The sequence below is a fragment of the Lactuca virosa genome, chromosome 8 (assembly GCF_052849685.1).
Source record: "Lactuca virosa cultivar CGN04683 chromosome 8, Lactuca_virosa_CGN04683_v6, whole genome shotgun sequence".
NCBI classification, from domain to species: domain Eukaryota; kingdom Viridiplantae; phylum Streptophyta; class Magnoliopsida; order Asterales; family Asteraceae; genus Lactuca; species Lactuca virosa.
This window is the reverse complement of record NC_136433.1, coordinates 225,388,595-225,400,707: the sequence shown is the minus strand read 5'-3', so window position 1 is coordinate 225,400,707 and position 12,113 is coordinate 225,388,595. Positions and strand designations below refer to the sequence as shown.

The window sequence follows — 12,113 nt, the reverse complement described above, 5'->3', positions numbered from 1 at the left end:
AGTTCACCGGGAACAAAAAAGCTTGTTGAAGAGCCTACTTCATCAAGTATGAAGTCGAAGAACTGAAGCAGGTGGAGAGGGAGACGGGGAAGTGAACGATGGGAACGTGACAACAAAGAAAGGTGAGGGAGGTAAGTGTAGAAAAAGAGGAGAGAATCGTGGTTGAAAGGGGGAAGATGGTGGAGCAGTTGGTGACCCGGAGGGAAAAGATGTGGCGGAAGGGAGTGCTAGTATCGCATATGGTGGAGGGTTGTGAGACGGCGACTGCAGCGGAAGAGGAGGAGGATAGAGAGTAGGAGGGATCCGGTGGAGGAAGGTCTCATAGGTAGAAAGTTTGTGTTTATGTTATTGTGTGTATGTATGTGTGTGTGTGTGTTTGTTTTTGGATGAAACATGGTAAGGTGTGTTTTAAAGTTTGTACTACGTTGCAATTTATTTAATCATAGGCACAATAAAATTGACGACTAGGAAGAGGTTCACCGCGTGACCCCTTCACTTTTTACAAAAGGACGTTTTAAATGCTAAAAACTTGAATTTGTACCCTTAGAAAAAAAAAACTTATAAAATAAAACTTGTAAGTTGGTTGGGTTACAATGACGTGACATGTTCGTGTCCACGTAGGTCAAGACAAGTCAACATCTAACTTGTAAACCGGATAAAATTTCGATCATTCTCTTAATTAGAAGGTAATTTATTATTAAGAACTAAGAAAAAAAATGGATTGGTTTGGTTGTGTGAAAGTAGCATCTCCCTTGTAAAAATACTTTATAGTTTCATAATTTTATTTACCTTAGACTTACCCTCGGGTGTTATCTCAAACATAGTTTCAACATGTTCAATATTTATAATCGAAGGCTAGATTATCTTGCTGCAAGCTTCGGGATCATATTTTACTCATTTCAATTTTCAACCAACAAAACATGAGTCTAAAATAGTCAGGCAATCAACCGGGGGAAATGGCCTTTCCCTCTTCTTCTTTCCCGACCTGCCATGGCAGCACCTCGCCCTCCGCCACTTCCTCTTATTTTCCTTCCTTACCGACCACCTACCTCCGCCGCAGCCACGATGTCACCAAAACCCACCTCCCCTCTTCTTCTACTTCTACATCTAAACCACTACTATCACTCTCACCACCACACCCTCTCCCCTTCACCACCCTCAAAATTTTCTCAAATCACATCCGCATCTCCTTCATAACCAGAGCTTCCGATTCCGAAACCCAATTCGACACCATCTCTTCACCAACATCATCTGAAATCGATTGTGTTGGAACCGGAACCGATGTGGAGTGCGTTTTTCCCTCAGAGGGAAAGGGCGATTATGAAATTACCGAACCAGTAACAGCTTCGTTAACTGACGTAGTATTGGAATGGGCGTTACTGGTGTCGCCGTTTTTCTTTTGGGGTACGGCTATGGTGGCGATGAAGGAAGTTTTGCCCAAAACCGGACCTCTTTTTATCTCCTCCTTCCGATTGATTCCTTCTGGATTTTTATTAGTTGCTTTCGCGGCTTCTCGTGGCCGGAAAATGCCATCGGGACTAAATGCTTGGCTTTCTATTGCACTATTCGCCCTTATTGATGCTACTTGTTTTCAGGTTAATTCGTTTCTTAAACTTCAATAAGCTTGTTAATTAGCATGAGTTCTGATTGTTGATATTCATTATCTCTTTAAACACTTTCTAAGTTCACATGTTGGCCAAAATCAATAGCGTTTGCATAAATAAGTTCGAATGATAACACACATAGGTAACTCCCATTTGAGATTTGCAGCTAAATTGTAAAATCACAAGTTTCTCAAACATCCAAAGTCGAAATCTTCGCAGATTTAATGGAGACAGGGGGATAAAAATTATATCTTTTTCATGATTCTTGTAACATTCTTAGGAAGGGCTCAATGCAAGAAATATCAAATTGCTTTCACTTATTTGTGTATTACAACATCCTACTTTTATTTCTTTCTAGCATTGCATTTACATTTATTTTTCTTATTGAGACATTGTAATTTAAACAATCTAACAATTATATCATTGTACTTTCAGATAACATTGCTATAATTGGGTAAAAATTTTCAAAATCTACCCAATTATAGTAGTGAAAATTGCTTTGTATTCAGATAACATTGCTATAATTGGGTACAAATTTTCCAAGTATAATGTGGTAATAGGAAGAAATGAAAGTAACATTACTATTTCTTGTATTCAACCCAATGACCAATAGTCAAACATTTTATCAGCATACAAGTAAAAAGTCAACTCTTTCGATTTACTTGAGTTGTATGGAATTTGATTATATTTTGTGATGCATTTCAGGGATTTTTAGCAAAAGGATTGGAAAAAACATCAGCTGGCCTTGGCAGTGTATGTTTTATATAAATAAGTTACATTTATAATCATAAGCTTAGTATTATTTTTATTTATACAGGTCAAAAGTTTGATCAAATATATTGATATTTTATTTCAGGTTATAATTGATTCACAGCCTTTGACAGTTTCTATTCTTGCTTCCTTTTTATTCGGTGAAACCATCGGTTTAGTTGGAATTGCAGGTCTAATTCTTGGTGTTGTAGGCCTTGCACTTCTTGAGGTATATTAATAAAATAGTTTGTTGAGTGAAATGTAAAATTACCTAATTATCCTTTACTCTGATTATTGACAGATACCTGCAATTCCATTTAATGAAAATAATTTTTCGTTATGGGGAAGCGGGGAATGGTGGATGCTTCTAGCGGCTCAAAGCATGGCGGTTGGTACAGTTATGGTCCGGTGGGTTTCCAAATACTCGGATCCGGTTATGGCAACCGGGTGGGTAAGTAACAACAACCCTACTTTCTTTGAGGGCATTTATGTCTTTTTGCACAAACAAGAGATGGAGAGCGAGTCATTGTCTCCAATATATGCCAAATACAGTACAACCTGATCTAATGACAATATATTAGAATCTTGTAAACATAAATTTACATCATTGATTCATTGTAAATTTGTAATGATTACAAAGATCAAGGTCAAATGTGTAAATTTGTAATAAACAGATAAACGAAAGTACGTTGCTATTTCTTGCATTTAACGCCCATTGGAAATATCCTTGCAGCACTTGGTTCTTGGTGGGATTCCATTGGCGGTGTTGTCGATTCTTGCTCATGATCCCGCTGTCAGTGGAGGATTGAACGAGCTCACGACAAATGATGTTTTTGCCCTTCTGTATACTTCCGTGTTTGGCAGTGCTATTAGCTATGGTGTATACTTCTACAATGCTACAAGAGGTCATCTTCAATCTTCATTTTGATGATGTTATTTTGTATTGATTTGATGATTATATATATAACATCCTACTTTCATGTCTACAATTATACAATAATGTTACATTTTTGGAACTTGTAGGTAGCTTGACAAAGCTTAGCTCCCTTACCTTTCTAACTCCAATGTTTGCTTCGGTTTTTGGGTAAGTTCAATTACAATAATACAGTCCAAATCTAATACATGTCAAACACAGTATAACTTGTTTTGCATCGTTTTGGTTTGATTCTTAATTTTTTTTTTCTTCTTGGTTTACAGTTTCCTTTATCTTGGGGAGACTTTCTCGCCAATTCAACTCACGGGAGCAGTTGTTACAGTTGGTGCCATATACATGGTCAACTACAAAAATGTTGTCAAATGAACCGAATTATTATATCAAATATATAGTGCGATTTAGAGGGCTTTTAATAGAGTTCCAAACAAGGTATATATACATGGAATTTTCCATGATAGTTTTATGTGCTCATTAAGCACATTGAAATAATACTTGTAGATATACATTTCGATGTAATGTCAACTATTTAGCACTATGATCATGTTCTTTAGGTTTTTTATATGTGGAAAAGACATGAATAACCCTCCTTATTCTTGCAAATAACATTTAAAGTGGGATTGAAACCGATATCAATGACACAAATTGTATACATAGGACAAAACATGAGTACTTTGTTTTGCTGTGTTTTGGTATCTTCTATATGCAAAAGACATAAATACCCTTCGGCTTCCGATCATTTAAAATAGTCCAAAAGATAAGAATTCAATTGTTGAAAAAACTACATAAATGATTAGCAAGTTACAAAAACACATAATACAAATGTACTACAATTGATACAAACAATTTAAGTTAAAGCAACCATTTTGCCATCAGCAATGGAGTAAGCACTTCGAGAACCACGCCCAATTCCCTTCTTTGGATAATAATCACGTAATTCTCTCTGAAATCCCCCCAATTGGCTCAATTTCTGCTCTCGTGTTATGGGTTCACCTGAATTTGATTCCCGGAAACCAGCAAAGTTATTGGAATTAAGGTCAGCAACTGCGTCCATGATTGAGCAAGCTTTTGTAACACACGCCGGAAGTTCAAAAGCTGGTTGTGCTGTGGCGGCACCGCCACTATTATTGTTCTTTTGGTGGAAGTTGTGGATATCCTCAAGTAGCAAACTAGCGTAAGATGGTGGAGTAGGGTCAGATATCGTTTCTGTATTCATGTCTAGATCACGAGATAACCTTCGGGTTCTTGGAGGAACCATCGCCGCCATTTTTGGGTTGCTGGACTGTGGAGTTCTACCGGCGTTGTTGTCAATCTCTGCTAACGATTTCCTTCTATGACGCAAAGGATCAGTCTCCCCTCTGTCGATTTGTTCTTGGCTTGTGTTGTCGGTGAGAACCTGAAGGTGTGTTCTCGCCGGAGATACATTTCGCTTCACGTGAATCCTCTTCACTGTACTGGTATTTGGTTGTTCGGCACCACCATTGTTGCTCTTGTTAGTTGCCGGAACTGAAACCATCTTCGCCGGCCTATTGCTACTGCCGACGTCGGTCGCCCCGGTGTTTAGACTACGAAAAGGTGACTCAGACCTCCTACTAGGGGATATACTTATTCTTCTTTCTTTACTGCAAGACCTGTGGCGTCGCATTCTAGAAGGAGACGAAACCCTAACCTCCTCCCTGTGCCGGTGGTGGTGGTTGTGCAGTGCCTCATCGTTTTCAGTCTTATCATCATCACCATCTTCATTCTTCAAACTGGTGTCCAAATCGGAATCAAAGCTCTTCTTGGAACGAGAGTATCTTCTTCTGCGATTAGGGTTTTGAGATCCGGAGGAATTACTCCGGCTAAGCCTGCCACATTGTATCAGAATCGCATCCACTTCTTCCTTGGTACAACTAGAGGTTCTCGTCCTAGCTCCTCCGGAACTCCGAGATTGAACGTCGCCAGCGGTAGAACTAGGGTTTAACGCATTGGGGTCGTCTTCATCTTCGTGTCTTTTGAGTTCATGGCTGATTCGGTGTTTGATGACGAAAATCTCCTTCTTGAAAACCTGTTGATCATTCTTCGTGTTCTGTAGTTGTTGAGGGCTCGATTTGAGGTCGGATTGCGGGGAAGCAGGCTTAAGAGCAGTGGTTTTGGTGTTCTTGCTGAAACAAGCACCCATAGATGAGAGAGAGAGAGAGAGAGAGAGAGAGAGAGAGAGAGAGAAGGGGTTGGGTGCGTTTTGAAAATTTGAATTTTAACGGAGGGGCTATCCATAAAATGCAATTGATTAGAATTATAAATGAATATCATGTGACTTTAGTAAATGATAGGGATTGATAAAAAAACATTAAAAAAAAAAGTGTGTACTAAATATGACAAATTTGTAAAAGGAAATGTTGAAAAACTCCAATTAATAATCCCATCTTATTTTTATTTTGTCCATAGGGGTGTTTCTATTTGTATTTTCTGTTTTGTTCTCATTTTTACGAACATATTTTTTTGCCGACTTGATAATTTTTTTGTCCAATGTGACATTACACGTTGATGTTGACGAGATAAATGAGCTTGGTATGTTGGTAAAGGTCGTCCAATGTCAACGTGTCCATCATTCGCTCCCAATTTTACCAAGTAGATTGTATTGAGAAGTTTTTACAATGTCGTTATCATCAAATGGAAGGAGCTTCAATATTGAAGTTCAATCTAAGTACAACTCTACATGTATATGTAAATGTGAAATGCAGTAGAAGACTTATACGAGTTGGAGTATGGATAACATTGGTCAAAAGTTTAGGAGTTGCCCTACTTAGATGGTGAGTAACTTGAACTTTTTTTGTTTTTTTTCCAATTATTTTTTCGAAAAAAATTCTTATGGAATATGCATGATACAAGTAAGAAACGCAACTACTTCTATTGGATGGACATCGGACTTCCAAATGACTATATATTGATGCTATAGGCATAACGAAGTAATGTATATGAAGCTTGAAGTTACTGAAAATGAGCAGTGTTTTGAGTGTAAAACAAAATCTACAACTCCAAACAGGATGTTATCGGATTTTCTGGAAACTAGACTTGATTTCCTACAATTTCATCTCTCTGGGGCATTGTTTAATTCGGACCATATTAAGCTCTTCAGCACTCACAAACAGATCAACAATTATGTCTAGATTTCGAACTTTTGACAAACATCACCAAATACTTCAAGGATTACGACAATGACTCGAAATTAGCAATGGATGGTAAGAAATTCATTTATACTTTGGAAGTACAATGAATTTCCAGGATAAAGAAGGAGGAAATGACATTTGATCTCTACTAGAAGAATCCCCACTTGAAAAGTACCAAAAACACTACACCACCTTTTTGGATCTTCACCAAAACTTCAAGAATGAGAATCTAACACTCACAATTTTAAGCTAGACGTTTGAGGTATAATAATAATAATAATTATACATTTCATCGAACAATTAAGATCATTGATTATAGTAATTGTTTTTCATATGTGTTACGAGCTAATAAATATTTATCGTATACATGATATGTGGACAAATATTAAATGTATATAATATTTGTAGAAAATCTGAATATAAAAATGATCATTAAGCGATAAAATAAAGAATAAAAATAAGAAATTATTTAGGATAAATAATCTTAACGAATGTTGTAGTAGATGTAATGACAATTCTGTGGATATAAAGAACGTCAAAATCTGACTTTGTATGAAGAAGTTATGATTCATTTAAGTTTCACGTTCAAACCAATACGACAACGTGTGTCATAAAAAATGAATCGGAGATAGGTTTCTTTTTAGCCCAATTAATGTAAAGGAAAGTTGAAGTACTCGTCAATAGGAACACATCGATATAAAGAACGCCAAAATCTAACTTCGTATGAGGAAGTTATGATTTTTCAAAGTTTTGAGTACGACACGGTACAACAGTGTGTGATACAGAAACCGAAATAAAAATCTGTAAATTGGTAGCCGAAACAATATAATCGAAAGTTGTAGTACTCTTCAGTATGAAATGGACGATATAAAGAACGTCAAAAACAGAGCTAATATAATGAAGTTATGAATTTCACAGCGTAATTTACAGTCTAAGCCTTTTCGGACTGTAAATGAAAAACAATGAAAATTAGTTGACGAAGTCTGAATAAAAATTATATTACTCATTTATAGCTACGCGTGGATATAAAAATCATCGAAAACGGAGTCCGTATGCGAAATTTATGAATTTTAGAAAAAATTAAATATGGACCAACCAGAGGCTGGCTCGTGGCACCACTAGAAGGTGACATGTATCGTCATCACACTCAAACCTTCCTCCCCACGACAACCGCTCAAATAATGACATGTGTGCAGGACGCGGCGCACCCTTTGATTTTTCCTATATACTAGGCGAATGCCCGTGCGTTGCGCAGAAACACCTATATAGTTGAAATCTTTACAAATATATGTTTTTTTTAAATATAACAATAATGTTGTTGTTAAATTTGATATAATAATTCGTATACTAATTGATATAATATGTTGATTATTTTGAATTATATGATAATATATACATCTATTATAACTTTATAATCTCAATCGTTTGAATGACTTACACCCGCGAGTTACACATGAATAAAATTAAATATAATATATGGTTTAATGTTATTTATAGTTGTTGTTATTGTTAATTAATTTTTTAAAATTTATTTTCTTAATGTTTTAATTTCTATCATTATAATTATTTAAAACACCAAACATTGTTTTTTGATTTTAAATGTAACAATATAATCATTTATATAGAGTTATTTTTAACTATTATTATTATAAGTTATTTTAAGCTACTTATTTGAAAACTTTTAATGATTATAAAAATATCTTTAGGAAATATTTTAGTTAAATTGAGATTACAATTTAGTTTTTGCATTTATCACTACAATTTATCATTTTTAACTATTTACAAAATATTCTTTGGTTTTTTAAGTGGAACTGAAATTTATATTTAAGTTGACACTGTAATGTTATATTTAAATTAACAATTCAAGTATTTTGTCCAAACTGTTCAAAAGTTGTAGCTTTAAACTGATAATGGTTTACATATAACAACATTTCAAATCTAATAAATTAAGTATAATATGTTAAAAGTTAAACACATAACTTTATAAGTAGAAGTAAAGATATTATTTTAAAATTGAAATTTAGTTTATTTATGATTACAATTTAGGTTTGATATTTATTTAACCTTATTAACCAACTTATAATCATTATTAAAAAGACACTACAATTTATCATTTTTAACGATTTACAAAATATTTTATGGGTTGTTTAAGTTAAACTTAAACTTATATTTAACTTGACCCTGTAATGTTATATTTAAATTAATAATTTTAGTATTTTATACAAATTGTCCAAAATTGTATCTTTAAAATGATAATTGTTTACATCCAACAATATATTAATACTAATAAATTAAGTATAATATGTTAAAAGTTAAAAAACATAACTTTATAAGTAGAAGTAAATATATTATTTTAATATTGAAATTTAGTTTATATATGATTACACTTTAGGTTTGATATTTATTTAACCTTATTAACCAACTTATAATTATTATTAAAAAGAAATTGAAAAGTCATGGGAGTTTCAAATGAATGTGGTGAAAGGAAAAATGCATGGGAGTTTCTAATGAATGTGGTGAAAGGAAAAATGCTTCATTTATAATATAATATGATATGATTTGTTCGTTTTCTTGTTCATTTGATTGCCAAAAATCATCCAAAACACTCCCAAACTCTCCCGTTTTCTCAAGGCCCAATCTTAGGAATTCTAGGTGTTAGTAGCGAAGCTTTAGAGCGCCAGAGAGCCCGGAGAAATAGAGGTTTCAGTTTTGAAGTTTTTCCCGCGTAAGTTGAGTTATGCTTACCGTACTTTAAGTATAACTTATATTTATGTTCGTAAACGTTAATATAAACTTATAAATAAAATTTATTAGTATACCAGTCGTTGTACTGACTGATCTACTTACGGGAGTGATGCCAAGGCTACATCTGTGAGGTGTTTAAAGTGGATTTTCCAAATAGTATATCTCTATATACCAAACGAATCCTACCTCCGATACGATCTTACATGGTTGTTCCTTTAGCATATCTCAGTGTTCTTTTGGGATTATTGATAAGTTTGATAAAAATATTATAACGAATAACCTTTATAAATACGAATGTAATACTAATGCTTAGTAATATTCGTATTTAGGTCGTTTTAAAAGGAAATATGAAGTGTCAGTCAAAGAGCTGACTTTCCGACGAGTCTTCCACCTATATCAGGTGAGTGCATAGTTATTTTCAAGAACATGATTTTAATACAATGTATTTATTTAAAAGTATTAATTATCTGTTGAAGTTCATTTATGAATTAATTACTTATTATCTGGAATATTTGTTAAATGTATATTTGATAATATATCCTGTGTGAACCAGATATGGTTAATTATGTGTTAAATGTTTATATGATATTATTACATTATAATCTTAAAAATAAGTATTATTACTTAAAAGATTACTATATATTAAAATACTTGATACTCTACGTTAAAATATACACTATTTTATGATAGTGTTGTCTAAACAGAATTAGTATTAAAAATTGATTTCAAGGATTGTAATCTGGTCTAAGTTAAAAACTAAGACATATAAAGAATATTTAGATCTAATTAAGTTGGATAAAAGAATAGTCGCATATTGTATTGCGATAGTATGGAATAAATAGGAAAATGTTTTGGAAATCAATCATAAGAATTATAGTCTTACCTAGTAACAAAATAAGATTTATAAAGGATATTTAGTTCGGGTTAAATCAAAGGAGTGTTTAGTTACACCCAATATTGTAAAAATATTACATAGACATGAAATTATGTTGATTACAGGTTTTGTAATATTGTCTAGTTATACATTAGGACTTAAAGGGGATGCTTAGTTCAATTAAGTTTGGATATTCAATAACATCATATTAAGGGTGTGTGTGCGATAGGAACGAAGAGTAAAACTTTGTTCTATGACACTATTAGGCGTTGATGGTACAAACTACGCACCAAAGTATGATAAAGTATTCTTTTGGATGACCATAAATGATGGGTCCATATCAAGAAACAGTAATGGTATGTCTGGTCATCTCCCAAAGTAATATGACAACACTGTTGGTGATTTTAGTGTCACAATGTCATTTTAAGTAACTGGAACTAACATGTGAGCTAAGCGGGACCCCAGCCAGGGGCTCTGCCCCTTGGATTAATATTACTTGCTTCCAAAGCAACTAATGACGACCCAACCTGATAAAACCCTAATATCGTTTATTATATAAACGGCTCTTCTTTTCAGAAGAGGGTTATGATCTTAAGCTCTCGTTTTTCATCATACTTTCACAGAATCCTCTAGCATTTTGGCTTACGATTTCTGTGCCTAGAATCGTAAGTGTCCACTTGGATTATCCTAGGCTGAATTTCTTGTAACCTAGGCATAGGGTAGAAATATCAGTTCGGAAAGTGATATCACGATCCAAGTCGGTATCCAGATCTCCACCACAAACCCTAATATTCCAAACAAACACTTGATCATTTTAGACGGTCTTGTGAATTCGTTGCTAGTGTAGGCTCATAACCCATATACGTAGATGATATGGGATACCATATTCATCAAATACACTGATGGCTCAAGTCCCTTTATGACTTATACCAGCCAAGGAAGCCCTTAGCTGTGTAGTCAAACCATTTCACTAAAAGATTCATCAGGCGAGTTGATAATCATGGATTAGGATTTGTGAGAATCGGTTGGGATGAGTATGTATGGGGTTAATGTTGTATATATATCTAAGTTATGGGATATATCTATGTTGTTTGGTAACAGTTGGTTTTGCAGGATTGATAATTATAAATTATTATCATTATAATATTGTGAGATTGAAAACCTTATGTGTCTCACCAAGTTTCCCAACCCGACTCACTCAAATTATATGCATCATAGGTAATAAGGTTAAAGCTGCTGAAACTTGATTAGGATGCCGAGTGATTAAGAAACAACTTGTAATAGTGTTCAGGATCATTAGGTATTTACGTTGTAACAATGTTATGTATTGATTATGACATTCTTAGAGTTTTTGTATTTTGAAAAGAACATCTTTACTCAAAGATATTTTAATAAAACAAGACAGTTTCCGCAAAATATTTTATTATACTGAGATTTTCCGCAACAAAAATATTGTGAGTTTTAAAGCATAAAGAAAAGTTTTTTTTTTTAATTTTTTTTTATTCTAAAAAATAAGGGATGTTACAGAAAACCACACTTATGAACTCACTTCAAAGGGACGTGGAGGCTACAAATTAGGGTTTGGTGGCTGCAAAATGAAGTAATTCTCGGATTTTAGGTTTAGCCTCCTTAAATACTTGATAGCTTTCATTCTAAGCCTCTAAAGTGTGAGAAAATGACCCCATGACCTATATATATATATATATATATATATATATATATATATATATATATATATATATATATATATATATATATATATATATATATATATATATATATATATATATATGATCAAGTATCACTTCCTTGCACATTTAGACCCTAAAAGTTAACTTTAACCAACCAAAGCGGTAAGTTCGTAACAAAAACTAATATTGATGATGGAATGGAAAATTCGGGTCGTTACAGAAACCTATGTTAAACTTTTAAATTTTTTGAATGCTTTGAGGATAAGAAAAATGTTATGTCCAACTTTCAAACTTATAATTCATCAGTTTACACATCAATTTTTTCTTCAACGATTCTTGCCCTTTTTGGTCAACACTATGTATGAAAAA

General features: G+C 33.6%; 2 protein-coding genes across 2 annotated transcripts; one reads left to right on the top strand and one right to left on the bottom strand.

Moving 5' to 3' along the window:
- The first annotated feature begins 862 nt into the window (after window positions 1-862).
- LOC145134454 (nodulin MtN21 /EamA-like transporter family protein) lies at window positions 863-3,915 on the top strand. Its single transcript, XM_079069300.1, has 7 exons — window positions 863-1,595; window positions 2,310-2,357; window positions 2,461-2,583; window positions 2,656-2,805; window positions 3,088-3,259; window positions 3,378-3,438; window positions 3,552-3,915. The coding sequence occupies exons 1-7, from the start codon at window positions 957-959 to the stop codon at window positions 3,652-3,654; spliced, it is 1,296 nt and encodes a 431-aa protein (XP_078925426.1). The 5' UTR covers window positions 863-956; the 3' UTR covers window positions 3,655-3,915.
- Window positions 3,916-4,054: 139 nt separating this feature from the next.
- On the bottom strand, window positions 4,055-5,543 carry LOC145128497 (uncharacterized protein At1g65710-like). The gene has a single exon (XM_079063297.1). It carries the CDS (start codon window positions 5,444-5,446, stop codon window positions 4,133-4,135), a length of 1,314 nt encoding a protein of 437 aa, XP_078919423.1. The 5' UTR covers window positions 5,447-5,543; the 3' UTR covers window positions 4,055-4,132.
- Between the last annotated feature and the right edge of the window lie 6,570 nt (window positions 5,544-12,113).